Source organism: Psammomys obesus, unplaced genomic scaffold (genome assembly GCF_907164565.1).
Source record: "Psammomys obesus unplaced genomic scaffold, mPsaObe1.curated_primary_1811, whole genome shotgun sequence".
NCBI classification, from domain to species: domain Eukaryota; kingdom Metazoa; phylum Chordata; class Mammalia; order Rodentia; family Muridae; genus Psammomys; species Psammomys obesus.
In genome coordinates this window covers 19866978-19883489 of record NW_026593286.1, presented here as the reverse complement: position 1 = coordinate 19883489, position 16512 = coordinate 19866978, and the positions used below count along the sequence as shown (strand labels likewise).

Below are 16512 nucleotides of genomic sequence, written 5' to 3'. Positions count from 1 at the left end.
CTTTTTTTTTTTTTTTTTTTACAAGGCTTATGTGGTCTTAGAGGCTAGCAAATATGTTCAGTATTTGACCTCTGCTGTAATTTTGTTCTCCTCCTCCAGAGATGATCGCTTTATATCCAATTATTACTACAGTGTGTAATAGCCACATACTACAATGCGTTTTCACCTCATCCTCTGATACAGTGCTTCTTTCAGAACCCTCCAGATTAGGCCTGGAGGCACCGCTCACTCCTTTCTCATTTCTTGCTAGCTCCGTGGGATGCTGAGACCTCTGTATCATTTCCTCCATGAACCTCTAATTCCTATCAGTCAGCACCGGTTAGTTTAAGACCTCTGATTCCCAAACCTTTACACTTCTCTTCTGAAAGTTTCACAAGAGAATTTGAGGTAACAAAAAAAAAATCCTTAAAAATAAGAAATTGCTGAAAGTGGGTTGAAAGGCTCTGTCACTGTCAGTGTCCCAATTACATGATATTGTATTATTGCTACAGTCTGTGTTATATGCTGAAGATATAAAGGACACATAAACTTCATTAAATACACGGTAAATCTGTTGCAACGAGCTAATGCGCACGCAAAGCAGAAAATGAAATTATGCTGCTTAATAACAGCTTAATAAGTTCCCTTTGACAACTTTATATAATGACTTACGGAAAAGTCCTTCAGGAAAAAAAATGAGGGTGCTATTCAGATGTAAGGATTGCTTATTCTAGCACTAAGAGTTTAAATGCCAAACACTAACTGAACTGGTATTTTCTGAATTATCCTACTGTGCATGATTGAAGTAGATTCCATGTGGTTCTCATTCTATTTCTCATGACGGGTGACTGAAAATCACTGTGCTTTAAAGTCAATCAGCGCTATTGCTACAATACAATTCAGCATTGTATTCTGTACACTGCCAATTGTCATAATTATTTGTTTTTGGTTTTGTAAGGTTGTTTGATAAGGATCTTTTAAGGAGGTTGCTGCTTTTACCCCCAAACTAAGAAAAATAATCCCCCAAAGAAGTTAACTGCAAGAGCAATATACCAAAAGCAGCACTGGCCAAATGATTGAGGCTCAAAGCTCCCCCTCTGATGCTCAGAACTTCCTGAGTCCTTCCTGCATCTCTGTGTCAGGTCCAAAAGAAAATAATGGAGGGAGCTAGGCAGTCTGCCCACTTATAACTGGGCAGTGACTTCACAGATGTGAAACAACTCTAATTGGGAAACAACAACCTTTCAAACGAAATACATTGACACGTTTACACCGTTCAGTTCTCAGCGTGAAGAACAAGAGTGTTTACAGCCCAGGCTTATTTGTTCAGCTGATCAAAAACAAGTTTGTGTTTTCTGCTATGGGAGTAAAGAATGGCAGAGCCCACAGTAGCTGTCTTGTGTTGTTGTGCCATGGTGAGACTCGTGATGTAGATCAGCCAGGAAGATTTCAGTTCATTCTGTCCTCTACACGCTCCACGTTACTCTGGATAACTCTGATAGATACAAAACTGTAGCGTTGTTTCTCTCCCGTGAGATAACGCCTTGCTGTGAAGCCTGGGTTGACATCTAACTCAAAGTTCTCCCATTTTAGTCTTCTAAGCACTGGGATTTTAAACACATATCGTCGCATCTGGCTCAGGGTCAACATTTTTGTTACTTGAGAATGTCAAACATGTATATAATGTGTTTTTATGACTCTCTCATTCCCACCTCTCCAGTTTCTCCTCCATCCCCCTGTCTGTACCACTTTTTCCTCCTAACTTCTTGTGTGTGCCCCACCCCAGAGCTCACTTTCTGATTTGGAAAACTGCGAGGGAACTACACAAACTGTTTATGCAGCTACTGCCAAGGAGAAATACTATTTAAAAAGTTAAAGTTTCGACTGGAGCACTCACATGGTACTAAAATAAATTTTAGGTAGAATACAAGCATTAGGGAAACAATCGGTTATTTACTTACAAGTTGGTTTTGCTGTTGGTGGGAATTTGGTCCGAGTAATAGCCAGAATTATGAAAATAATGACTGGCCATAGGATTAAGACAAGTGTCCAAAGCTGCAAAGCAACAATAGGAAAGTATTAGAGTACTGACAGTAAGATAAATAAAATTATGTATACTCAAACAAAACAAACAAAAACTACTGAATACAAGAAAAAAAAATCAAACTATACCATTCCAACACAGCCCAGATATTTCACTACATGTATATGAATGGGAAAATAAGGAAAGAATTTCATAAATGCAGGGAACTTCATAAGAATGGCTTTTTCAGATCCAGTCTTCAAATGTTTACTTGAGGGTCACTCTCCGGTGATCAATTATGACCGTCCCAAGAGTGATTATCTTAAACCTCAAATCAGATCAGTAAATATTTAGTAGACATTCCAGGAGATATTTTAGTATTTTCCACTTGTCCTGTGGCTAAGAGTCCCAAGCAGAGCATATGAAATACAGTATAATTTCAACCTGGAAACCTCTTACAGTTTCCATTGTCAGCATTGCCTCCTCGGCCAGAAAGACTAGCATAAGGCCTTGAGTGACAGCCCAGTAAATACTGTTGAACAAAGCAGTGGAAAAATGAGCCAGCAACATGAATAGTTGAGTCAGACGGTGAGCTGCTGCTCTCTGCCACCGCGTGTAACATCTTGTGTGCTTCCATTGTAGAGCCTAATTTATTGGTTCCCAGGAAATATGAACGGCTCATTTAAGCTAAGGACAATGTTGTATTCATTCCTTAATTTTCACTACCTGGTGTGAAATAGGCTCCCAAGGAATGCACACTGCCCTGAACATTCTGTGAGAGAGTTTCACTTTCAGGCCCAGCGGTAGCAGCCTGCCCTCCCAATTTACGTACAGCTGGGGGCCAGGGAGGTAGACCAGCCTCAGTGGGGAAAGTGCTTGCCATATAAGGCTAAGGACCTGAGTGCCGTACCCCAAACACATGCAGAGAGGTGCAAAATGAGAATGACTCCACAAAGTTGGCCTCTGATCCACACACACACACACAAACACACACACACACACACACACACACACACAAACGGTAATGATGGTAACAGTAATAATAACAGACATTTTAGAAGTCACAGTTGAGCCTACTGGGTCAGGTCCCTAATCACTCCGAAGGCTCAGGCAGAAAGAAGGCACATTCAAATGCTGTCTGCGCCACCAAGTGAGTTCAGCTTGCTCCCGGACAGTTTAGTGAGTTCTTGTATAAAAATAAAAAATGAAAAGGAGGGTCGTCTAATTTGTGCAAGAGCCTGGATTCAGTCCTTTGGACTGAGAAAGGCGTAACTCCCCGTCCACCTACTATCTTTCAGGCCTATGATACTGGCTCCACGGCAGGGGAAACCACATATTCCCAACACCATCAACTGCGCTGTGCTCAAACAGAGCGCGGAGCACGAACCTTGCTTGTTCTCAGTCCCCTTGCCTGTGGACCCTTCCTTCTTTTGGTCTGGTTATACTGTCAGACTTCTATCATTGCCCACCCACTTTTCAAAGCAAGCCTCAAAGTTTTTCTCCCCGCGGCTCGTCAGTGTTTCAGACTAATCCAAAGCCGATCAATTATTGATCCCTCAGTAACTCCAACCTGAAAAACTCCACTCAAATCTCTGCTCTAAGGGCACGATTCTCCTCGCCGGTAGGTGGACTTCGGGTATAAGTGCAGGTTTGTTGCTGTTGTTTCGCTATTTTGGGCTTTATTTATTTATTAAGATATGAATACATTCTTTCAGCTCTTAGACGTCTGGCATTGCTCGGTTTGAAGGTAGCCGAGATGTGCCCAGACAGGTGGAACCGCTCACTGTGAAGTGACACTCCCAGACAGTGATGTCTACGCTGAGCCGCCTGGGGAACCTCCCAAACGTTCAGATGTGGGGTTGGTAGATCTGAAGGGAGACCTAAGGGTCTGCGTGTCCACGGCTCCCGGGTAGGTGACGTTGATGGTCCACAGACTATGCTGGGCACAGACGGGAGCGAGACGGGCAGAACCGTCTATCAGGTCTTACGGTATCTTTGCTGTGAAGCCCCCTTGGGGTCATTTGATGGATAGGATTCAGGGGCACTTTAAAGCTTAAATGTGAGGAAACATCATGTTTTCATTTTCTGTAGCTTGTAATTAAAACTTCCAATAATCATGAATGTAGGCGAGGAACTCGGATGCCTGCGGCCTTTCCAGCGTCAAAACTCACGGATATTTCAAAACCACATTTGGATTGCTGCAGGTACCCCAAACGCTATTTTTACTCATCGGCATGTTAAAATGATGGTTCTGTGCAGTTGCCACTAGGCCTTTTGTTTAATGCGATAGTTTGTTTTTTTTTTTTAAGACTCACATTTCATCATATCATAAATTCTCTTTTGACACTTTAATCAGAATTTTGATAAAGCTGGCTTTGTTTACAATTCTACTTATTCAATTTATTTCTATTTTATGAATTTTGAAACATCACTGCTAGAAGAGCCACAGACTAGCCCTGACTGCCAAACACAACAAAGGCATCAAAAATGTTAAAGACTCTTCATCTGGTTACCCTCCCTTCCGTCTTCTGTTTACCAGATGCGAGCAGAACTTATCCAAACTAACACACACACTCGATGGGTGGACAGGTCCTGAGCATGGGTGTGAATCTGAAGATATTCAGGGGAGGACCTTTTAATATAATTAAAGTTAATGCTGTTTTGAAGGTTAAAAAAGAAATCATTGCAGAGAGCAGATTGGAAAAAAAAAATATATCAGGGCCCCAGAATTATAAATGGCATTGTTAGTCTTGCCTGGTCCCTGATTAGCAGACAATTGGAGTCTGTTTTTCAAACGTTCTAGATACAAAATAGCTATCATACTTTATGTGACTCATTTGAAATGTGCACTATAGGGAACTGAGTTTTAAAAAAATGAATGATTGTGGATTTAACCATTAGGTCTGAAAGATCATAGTTACTATTTAAGGAATTTTTTTTAATAGGTGTGGAATCTATTAGTTGCTTTTAGAAGCTTCTATTTGTTTTCTCCAGGAGCCTCATCAAAATCAGCAACTGAGATAATTATTTCAGACACCTACCTTCAAATGAGGAACACACAATTTCATTAAGGGCATTTCTTTTCTTTCTTAACATTTTATTTATTTACTTATTTTATTTATTTATTACATTTTATTCACATTGTAGTCCAGCTGTAGTCCCCTCCCTCTTCCACTCCCAATCCTGCCCTCCCTGCCCTCCCTCCCTCATCTCCTCCTAGGCTCCTCCCCTAGTTCACTGCTAGGGAAGGTCCTCCTCCCCTTCCATCTGACCCTAGCTTATCAGGTCTCATCAGGACTGGCTGTACTGTCTTCCTCTGTGTCCTGGTAAGGCTGCTCCCCCTTCCGGGGGAGGTGATCAAAGAGCCAGTCACCTGAATTCATGTCAGAGACAGCCCCTGTATCCCTTACTAGATAACCCTCTTGGACACTGAACTGCCATGGGCTACATCTGTGCAGGGGTTCTAGGTTATCTCCACGCATGGTCCTTGGTTGGAGTATCAGTCTCAGCAAAGACCCTTGTGTAAGGGCATTTCTTAAAGTTATCTTTTTTATTGATCTAATTGGATGATTTTTTTTTCATGAGGGTGTTTTGGTAAGTTTTGAAATTAATTTTAGAGCAATTTTAAATTCAGACAAAAATGCAGTCTGAGTGAGAGAAACTTAAGGCATTTTAGGCAAAAAACAAAACAGAAAACTGTAAAATTTATTATTACAGGATTTTGCTGGGATTTTAGTTTACAAGTTTGAGGACTTCTCTGTATAAGGCAGCTCAGAGGGATGATAAACACTGTGGTCTTGGAGATGTTAAAGTTGACAAATTAATCACAAAAGCAAGAAATAAACTTTAAATTTCCTTAACAGCAGGGTTGCGTTCAGTTGTATGCTAAATACTACAGTAAGCAACCGAAAGGCAGTGTCAGGGTCCAAATATCCACCCAATGAGCCTTGACTTCTGTTTGTTTGGCAAAAGGTTAATGTGTTGATTCTACACTTACAGACACAGGCCTTACTTAACACTTTGAGGAATACCATTCCTGAAGGTTCTACATCCCTGCTGATATTTTAATTGTCTCAGTCCACCTCTGCAACTCATTTGTATTTCATCACCCTGTGCGTTTGACATTTAAAGACCTATGGACCCTAAGTTATAAGTTCCTTGGCAGATGTTATTTGTGTTTTTTCAAATCATTCAGTGTTTGTTTTCTATCTGAAATGCCCTGCTCTGTTATTTCTCTCCCCATTCATTCCTGAACGATTCATTTTTTAAAATCCTGGGGTAAAATCCATCCATACTCGAACTGAAGCGGGCACAGTGGCCAAGTAAGAGAAGGAGATTTCTATAAACAGTTGTTGGGGACCCCGGTGGTAGGATAGGCCAGTGGGGGGATGTTGGAACCCTGGTGAGGAATTCAGAGAGAGGAAAGGAAAGTGACCGGTCTTGTATGGTAAAACTGACCAAATTTTTCCCATTAGGGGAATCCAAATTCTCATTATCCATTAGGGAAATTACGACCATGGAAAGGAAAGAAGCTAGGGTAAATCAGTAGTGGTGGGTCGGAATTATTAACATGAGTATAAGCTTGGGATGGCCAATCTCCCTTGTCAACTTGACACAAGTGAGAAGATTCTCAATTGATTCTCCATCAGATTAGCCTGTGGAGATGTCTGTAGGGACATTTCCTTTATCACAAACTGATGGAGGAGGACCCATCCACCGTGGGCAGCACCATTCCTAGGCAGGTGGGCTGAGGAACAAGCCAAAAACAAGCATTCCTCCGTGGTTTCAGCTTCAACCTCCTGCCTTGAGTTCTTATCTTGGCTTCACTTAATTGTGAACTGTAACTTGTAAGCTTAAATAAACCCTTTCCTCCCCAAAGTTGATTTTTGTCTGAGTGGTTTATCACGGCAACAGAAAATCAAGCTAAGACACTCCTCATTTCCAAAATGTATATTAAAAGTCATGATGGCATATTCATTAATGCCAGCAGTAGAGAAAGACAGGCAGGTGAATCACTGTGAGTTCAAAGCCAGCCTGGTCTACACAGAAAGTTACAGGCTAGCCAGTACTACATAATGAGATGAAAAAAAAAAGGGGGGGGCAAAAGCAAAAATAATAGATATAAATACGTGTTGCTTATTCCATGTTTTTCTACTTTATGATTCCAAAGTTCTTTCCACCTCATTTTATATGATTGTCTCAGCCCTGAAAACACTAACTCATCTAAGAAATCTCAGCTTCTAGTTTTCATCCAAGAGCTATCAATGATCACTGATAGTAGATTATCACTATTTCCAGGCCTGAACATAGTTAGTAAATACATGTAAAAGATAAAGAGAAATTTATTCATCAATCAATCAGTCATTAAACAGACTGATGCAGGCAGATAGAAGGAATTTAATAGTGATGTTGTTCAGAGACTGCAAAATAATGAGACTATACACAGGACAAAAATACCGGCCCACGAATTTCAAATTTGTTTCTATGGCCAAGTTTAAAAATTAAAATTCACTGTGATAACAAAATAGCTAGGGGCCACTGAGTCTACAGATATAAACAAACACATCAGTGAGTGGACACATAAGTAGAATGCCCATCGAGAAATGGAATGCATGTGCACATTTTCTTGCAAAGGAGAAGTTGGCATCAAGCACTGCTGATAAGATGCAGTGGCAGAAGAGAGAACCGCTTTCCTGAGTTTCTTGCCCAAGATCATGAACTGCTGTAAAAACTGAGGAAATGACCAGTGTCGCAGCACATTGGTCCTCCTCCTGAGGGTTTACGAGATCTAGGGTCACAGACGGCAGGAAAGACTTACGGAGGTAAGAGCTGTGAAAAACTCGTGCTGCATCTGATGCTGAGCAGAGCCAGTTCTAAGAACCGGCAAAGACTGAAATGCACCTAAGAATATGGCGGAGTTTTACATCCATATACAGAAAAGCACACTAGCGTCTTAGGGTGTCGAGGCGCTGGCCTCAAACAGTGGTGGACTTCTGTGATGTTCCTGATGACTTTTCTTTTAAACTGAAGTTATTTCAAAGTAAAAAGTCTGGAAATGATTTTAAAGGTCTCTATATCTGTTCTTGAAAAGGTCCAGACCCAATGCAAAAACACGAGCGTAGAGATAAAGCAATAGGAAAAGAGATAGCAAACAGACGAGCTTCCTAGGCAGAAATTCTATCTACCCAGGCACAAAGTTATTAAACTTGGAGGATGCTTTTTAGCTTGGAGATAAATATGATTACAACATGGAAGTCAGTTCATGGGTTAGGCACATGTATGCCTGCTTTCCACAAACAAACAAGAGATACAGAGGGCACAGCGTAACAAAGGAACAGCAGCTGACGAGGCTGGTGTTGTAAGAGCAGGTTAAACAACAGAGCTCATGTGGGTGGACCCTTCTGGTGGGCACAGCTGCAAGCTCTCTGAGTGGACTGTCACAGTAACCTGGGGCTTCCTTCCAAAGGTCAGTAGTTAGGCCATTTACATGAAGTGGGGAGAAAGGTGAATAGGGCGGGGTGGGGTGGGGGGGAGTGGAGATTGAGAAGGAGGGAGGGGTGTTGAAGGTTGTTTTTATAAGACCCTGTGAATGGGAGGACAGCATGCACGTCTTCCCTGTTTTCATTGCTTAGTACATGCTGAGCACGTATTCTACCACTGAGCTCCATCCTAGCGTGGTGATTTTTGGTTTTGTGTGTTTTGCTTTTAATTGGTTGTTAGTTACTGTCTAAAACAATGGATTTCATTATGACATAGTCACACATGTATCTTGATGTGTTTTGTTCTTTCACCCTCGGGTTGGAGAAGGAAGGGTAGACACTGAGCCACATTTCCATTCACTACACTCAGCGAAGTCATCCACACAAACTGGCATCAATCAAATGCAAACTCACCCCAAAATTTCCACTGAGAGTTGATCTGCAGTACCGAGCAACTAGAATGAATTATTCAGTTGCATTTACCTCCATAAGAACTATTGTTTTGAATCTTTGAGAAATCTCACAAAACTGGTTTTCTGAAAAACAGCTTATCATTTCACTCTCAACTCCACTACCTTCTCAGAATTGTTTACTCTAATTCTTGCTAGTCTCTGACTCTGCTTATGCTTATCATTGTTACTATTTTCTAATTATTTTACTAATGGGTAAATTTAAAAAAACGTTAAATTAGCTAGGCATGGTAACACATGCCTTTAATCCCAGCACTCAGGGAGGCAGAGACAAAGGCAGGCACATTGCTGTGAGTTCAAGGCCAACCTGGTCTACAAAGCAAATCCTGGACAGCCAAGGCACAGAGAAACCCTGTCTTGAAAAACAGAAATAAAACAATAAAATGAACAAAAAAAGAGTTAAAAACCTATTTTAGAACTTGAGAAAATGACTTTAAAATATCACTTAGAGATTTTTACCCCAGAGCAGATACTGACTGGGGGGTAGGTAAGCTAAATTAGACTCACCGAAGGGTTGTATTCATTACACATAGATTGTTATTAATGAGATTTGAATGTCTGAAATTAGAACATGTGATTACTGTTTCATTATAGCTGTACCCTCCTATTTTATTCTTTTCGTATTTCACAGTCACATTATTGCCCTGCCCTTACGGATTCGAGCAGCTCTTGCAACTACAGTGATTTGAAGTTTGTTATGTCATAAATGAATAATATTTGATATCGGTACTTTAGTTAAGAATGTTTTGCCTAAATAAAACCAAAATTCCTAGCATGAACAGTCTATTCTTGTTCATTTATGGTCTTGGAGATTCTTAAGGACACCTAGAATTGAGCATGTAAAACAGTATTCATTTACAAAAGGTTTGTGCATTCATTAGTATAACAAAATTTATACAGCACCTACTGTATACCATACCATAAGGATAAATAAACAAAATGTTCAGTCTTTTAAAGAGAAGAAACATTAAAAAAAAAAATACCAAGTGAACACAATGAACAATGCTATGGTCGAGGTAGGACAGCATAAGAAAAGAAGATAATTCAAGGAAAGATAATTCGAAAACCTTTAAAGATGACAAAGGGCCAGACAGAAGAAAAGTCAGAAACATTAGATGGAGAGGAAGAAAGAAGTAGAAACCTTTCAAGCAGAGGAAACGTTTGTGCAAAGTTCATAGGTGGGAAAGAGGGAAGAGTATCCCAGACACACACAAATGACTCGTCTACAGTTAGAACAACTGTGCCATGTGGCTATTCAGCCTAACTCCGAATGCTTCTGGGGACCCACTGCCTACTGCCCTAGGAGACTACATTTTTGAACACTGAATTTTCTCTGTCATTTTTGCTTATGTTAACGCAAATTTCTTTCTCCCTCTGCTCACCCCTCATTTTAGTTTGGCATGAGAATTCTGTAAGTGCCAGAAGAGAGAAAATACCTCTTCTCTCCCAGAGAATCTTCAACAACTCTCTACTGAATCTTGTTTCAATATGTATTTCAAGATCACGTGTGGATAAAAGCTTTGCTGCCATGCTGGACAGCCTGAGCCTGATCCCTGGATCCTACATGATAGAAAGAAAGAACTGACTCTTTCAACTTGTCCACTGACGGCCACACATGGACCTTTGTTCATGCACACACACACCTACACAAATAAAGTAATAATTTAAAATATGTGAATATGTATACCTTTCCCAGAATGAAATAGTGTAGTAGAATTGTCTTTTTATAATTAGTGTCAGAATTCCTAGTGACTGCTAATATGTGTTGACAGCTAGAACATGCTCATGTTTTTACACACTTAGCTTGTGTACCTCACTTAACATAACATGTTCATTTCCTCCTGCAGATGGGAAAATACAGGAAGAGTAAATAAGCCTTTCCAGGAGCCACCACACCATAGAGCTGATGCTTGAACCTAGAATCTGGCTTCAGCACCGGTGCAATTAGCCACCAAACTATATAGATTAAACACTTACAGAACAGAACTCTGGCTCTGCTTTGATCTGAATATTGTATTTTTATTAGTTCATCCTGGAGACTAATAAAAGAGTTTTTATTATTTCAAAGCTAGAGAGCATTGAAAGTCATTTAAAGGTCTTCCTATAATCTAGAATCATAACTTTTTATTACAAACTTGAAAATAAAAGTTGTCCAACCTTTCATAACATAAAATACACTGAGTATTCTGCCTCTTCCTCCTCTATCCCTTTCATCTTTCATTTCTGATAAGACAAGAATGACTATTCCTGGAAGCAAAAGAGGATCCCAAGATTTACATTCAAAAGAAGAGCTTAGTCTCTTAAATCTGGAATAAACCTTAGTTCTTCCTCTAAAATGAGGACGTATAGATTCTGTGGACACTTCAGCGAGCTGGGCTTTCTGCTAATCAGTACTGACATCCAGGTAAATAACTCAGCCAAAAACTAGTGGTGAGTCATTTTTCTGGATTCTATACTTAGAGATTACAGTGCATTCTGGAGATTGTTAAACGTTCTGTGATGTAGAGAGAAACAACATACTTTGTCGAGTTTGTAATGGGAAATTTAAAAAAAAAAAGTTTGTAAAGCTAGCATAAAAGTCTCGGATTTCATGACGGAGTTTTCTTACGTGTACGTCACGCTGTAAAACAACACACTGTGTTGGGTGTTAAGCAAATATCTTTATTGCTCCAATTTCTAAACCACTGTCACCTCGTTTGATTTATACTTCTTGACTGAATTTAAGACATGCATGTCTGCTGAGTTTCAGGTGCCATAATCAACAAATGAAGAGAAAATGTTGAACAATTACAAGGAGTTAAGGGAGTCAGCGACCCTCCATCTCCCTCAGGTAAAAGGACTAGAGTGTTTACTCAGGCAGCAGAGCGAACTGCCCAGGACCTACTTTATGTTAAACTGATGGAGAATTAAGGCTGGGAGTAGAACTTGATCCCAACTGATTCTACTCTAAAAATTATCTTAACCCACACTAAGGCTTCCCCTTTCTTCCTGTAGTCACTCTGAAGGGAAGATGGACAAAAAGGGCAGAGAGCGAGGAAGTTCATGTCAAGCTTGATTCCAAATGTCATTTTGGCAAATGTAGGAATGTCCATAGGAGCTACTTCTGAGCTTAAGTATGACTCCCTAGCGCTTGCTTAGAACAGAAAGTAATCAGCTGGCATTAATTTTTCCTCTTCAGGTCAGAAGTTTGAAATTGGAATCCACTTCTGACAAGACTTGAAGCCCTTATTTAGTACCCAGCTCCTTAATGGAAGCCAGCCCTTACCCTGTTTAACCCTGCCTTTCAGTCCGCAGCTCTCTGCTGCTCCATGCCTGGTCCCTGTCATTAAATAGCACCTCATCAGATGAGCACCCCCCCTCCTCCATTGCTGTGCATCAACTCTGGGATCTATCTTCGCCTCCTCATTATTTTTAAATTGAGATATCAGCAGGGTAACAGCTGCATTTAAATGGCTTTCTCTGTTACCTACCATTTCTGGTGGTACTTAATACATCTTTTTCCTCTTGTAGGATACATTTTCCCAACACAGCTGAGAAGTCTATTACCAGAATTCTTTAAAATAAATAGTAAATATCTATGACCTGTGTAGTAGATACAACCTCTTCTTTGGTGGGCTGAACTCTGAGCAGAGATTAGAGAAAATGGGGTAAGCAAAAACTTAGAGGAAAGAAAGAACTAGCAACACAGATAAAAGAGTCATCATCACTCTTGAAGTCATGACTCTTGAAGTCAAGACCTTGAATACATCCTTGAACTCTCTGGAAATCTATAAAATTGTCAGTTACATAACTCTAAATATTTCAAAGTTTTCATCATTGGTTTTCTTATTAAGAGTTGAATTTACTTCTAGTTCAATTTTAAGAGAGGTTGACCCTCCCCCCCAAAAATATACCTCAGCAGAATATTTCGATTATATCCTATTCTCGTGCTTTTTCTCAAGTCACACAATTATCTCTAATTCTTGTGATATCTTCTATCCTGGTACATGCATTTGTATTTCTTCAACACTGCTCAGTCGACCTTAACATTTTATGTATTTTCTGTCCTTTCTTTGTGCTATTGTTTCTGCATTCATATTTTCCATTATCTTCCTTTAAAATTTTTCCTTCCCACCATTCTGTTTTGTGATGAAGCCTCTTTTAAGAAGTAAGGAAGGCTGACATCGTGAGAATACTGGAGTTTTCCTTGACTTTCTGTAAGGACAGTTCATTTCCAGTACAATATACCTTAATTTGAATTTTCTTGAGTATGAAATTCTGTTTCTGAAATACCATTTTTAGAATTAACATACAGATAAAGATACTTGCATTTTAAAGGGTTGATTTACTCTTCACTTGAAATCTTGGTATGTGTTTGGAGGAATGGGGGGTTAATTGAATTTTTAGAAACTGCCAGGAAGCATGCAAACTTAGCACTGATTTAATCAACAATATACCAGTTCTCACTTCCTTTTTGATTTTCATTTCTGACAACTGAATATATAATTTATAGAATTTTCTTCTTCTCTTTGATACCCTGTTCTCATGGATTCCCTTTCTTCATTAATTTGAATCAAGTAAAATGTTCATATTACCCAGTTCCCTCAGCAATTCATACTCATTAGAACTAGCAGTTGGGGCATCTAGGTCCACATTTGTATCTTTCCACACTATAGGGTAGATAGGACAGACCTTGTGCCCGTTTTGTAAGTGGGAAAACCAGTGCTCAAGTCAGTGATAGGTGCATCAGCATCATGGGAGGAGCACGACTCATACTTGGGACATCCACACACCCAGGACTGTGTTGGCCTGCTGACCAACACCCAGAGTCACCCACATGGGGAGTTCCAGGGAATTTTTTTCCCTGTGCTGTTCTTACAGTTAACAAACAAATAAACAAAAAGTCAATGGTTTCATCATTTTATGTCCATCACACCCATGCAATCTCATGACACTTTATGATCTAAAGCCCTCCCTACCAAATTCCCTAAGGTGAGTATCCATCTAACTAAATCTTTCTTTTAATGTATACATTAGAATGCTGGGGTTTCAGGCTCTGCAAGCCAGTGTAGAGTGAGATAAGGAACCTGGATTGAATGTTGGACATTTGATTTGGATATCTTCATTACCCAACTGAGGCTGGAGTGACTAAAGCAGAGTGGATTCAAGGTGGCTTGGGAGTCTCCTAGTTCCCATACACTCTTCTGAACACATTGCTCATAAAAACGTGTTCTTCCCTCAACCCTCTGGACTCTATCTGGTGGAGTTATGAATAGCTTGGCTTTGTAATTTACAAAGCAAACATTAACGTAAGAGCACCAAAAATAAGTGAAAAGAACAGTGAAGTGACTCAGTGGTGTTCTTAAAAATAGAAATATATGTGTGTGTATGACATAACACACACACAATATCACTTCCAGTAAATAATTTTTAGATACTCGAGTTCCTTTGGGAGCTTTTACATACTAGCATCCTTCAACCTACTATCTTATTTTGCAACCAGGTTCTTATCACTTTATGCTTTCTGGAACATTCCTTCCCACCTCAAATGCATTCAGATGGGACTTTCATTCATCCCATTAGAAATCCACCCCATTTCTAATGCCATTAAGAAAAGCTCTAAAAGCACATTGGCTTGAACCCAGACTTCCACACCAGTTCATCCAGTCACAGGTACATCCTTTCCCTTACCCAGAGAATGTCCTGATTTACTCTTTTAATTTACTCAAATCAAAAGGCTGCTTTGGGGGAGGGCATGTTAAGACTCGCCCCATTAGCTGAAAGATGGATGGAGGCAGAATTCCAAGTATCTTATTTCTCCTTTGAAAAATACCTTAAAGCTCTTCTCTGTCTGGCTCTCATTAACATCACGTTTAAGATTGCCTGGAGTAATTGCTTCTTGTCCCCACAATCCCACCTTAACCAACAATGAAACAAAGCTCCTCACCGGCTGCCTTTTGACACCTAGCCAATTTTTCCACACCAGGATCCGAAGCTGATGAAACTGGGAAGCCATCCTTCAGACGCCCTGAACAAGAAAATTCTTGTCTTTTCTCCACCAGGCCTCAAGAGAAGCGGTGTCCTGTCCGACTTGCTGTGTGCCAATGAGTCGGGAGCCTTTTCACGGCATAGCTTCGTAGGGCCTGGGGCAAGGGACCCACAGTTCTCTTCCCGATGGATTGTTCTTTTTTTTTCCTGTTGGTAAATCCTTATCCAAGAAGTTCTTCTCAACCAAAGTAACCAAAATGTCTTCAAAGATGAGGAGCCAGCTCTGTGCTGTTCGGTGGCTTGTGCTTCCTGTAAAATAACGCCCGGCTGCTGTCTCCTGAGCCAGGTCCACACTCCAGAGAGAATGAGTAGCACTCAGATAATGCTCCACTGTAAAACAAACACGAGGCGAACACACACCTCCTACTCTCCAGAAGTTAACTACCTATCCACACCTTACAGAACATGTCACCTGCACTAGGTGTGTCAGAGGAATTAGGCGCGACCCTGGAAGGGCCAGTAGGACTCGTCCTACATCCCCTTGCCTTCTTCCCTACATATAGTGTCTGCTGTGGCAGGGAGAGGGCACTGGGGATTTTACAGGCTCCTTAGGAAAGAACCCGGAGAGCGACTCCTGAAGTATTTGCAGTGCCACGAAGATGTTTCCATGTCGGATGGAAAGCTGTAATCTCAGCCCATGGTTAAATGGTAGACTATGAAGGCTACAAATTTTAGCCTAAGATGTAATGTTCTGACTCTGGGGACAGGACTGTTGGCTAAGCTCCAGCTCCTATTACAGTTTACTACATTAAGCACAATGCCAACATTTAATGGCATGCTGTGGTTAGTTATAGTTTATAGGGAACACAAAGTGACCCAGAATATTGCTGCTATCCTCTCTGCCTAAGATATTCTCCTCTCCATCCAGGTATCTACCTCTCAGAGTTATCTCCACAGCAATATCTTCTACAAATCTCTTTTTAATGACCTCATCAGATATAGCCATCTCTTTTTATATTTAATCACAACCCTTCACCACTATCACCCTCGAATCCTTTATATTTTTGCCTTATTGTTATTTTGAATACCTCAGTTAGATTAAAAATTCTATGAGGGCATGAGTGATTGTACATCACAGTGCTTTACTTATGATGGTTTGCTTAATGATCACTATTGGATAAAACAAGTAGACCACTTAAGCCAATCAAATTCATCTTTGAGTCTTACTCCTTGACCCGATTGATGAGGCTCTACTTGCCAAATCATTTAAGGCATTGCTTGAGTTAACCCTTCATGTCAGAAGTAAATGCCAGTTCAATGGCCTGGTCTCCATGCCAACTATGGGAGCTAGGTGGCAGCCAGCCTGGGGCAGACTGTCACCATGATAGAACATGCCCATTACCTCAGCCTTGGCTCACCTTTCTCTGATGTCTCTCCAAACCCGATCTACCAGGCAAAGAGTCCTGAATATCTAGAATGTGTCTTTACAATTGTTTTTTTTTTTTTCTAGACAAGATTACAAAGTATTCTTTGAATAACAGAAAGCTTCTGAAATAGTGTGCCCCTTCAACTTTTGGGGAGTGCAGAGCTAAGA

At 40.5% G+C, this 16512-nt stretch overlaps 1 protein-coding gene across 1 annotated transcript in view; it reads right to left on the bottom strand.

Annotated features, from left to right (window-relative positions):
- Abca12 (ATP binding cassette subfamily A member 12) overlaps positions 1-14946 on the bottom strand; it is a 161862-nt gene extending 146916 nt beyond the window's left edge. The window contains exons 1-2 of the mRNA XM_055616847.1: positions 14878-14946; positions 1941-2034 (exon numbers count right to left, since the gene is read on the bottom strand). Of these exons, the coding sequence (XP_055472822.1) occupies positions 1941-2034; positions 14878-14946 (163 nt within the window). The remainder of the gene's footprint in view (positions 1-1940; positions 2035-14877) is intronic.
- Positions 14947-16512: the final 1566 nt, after the last annotated feature.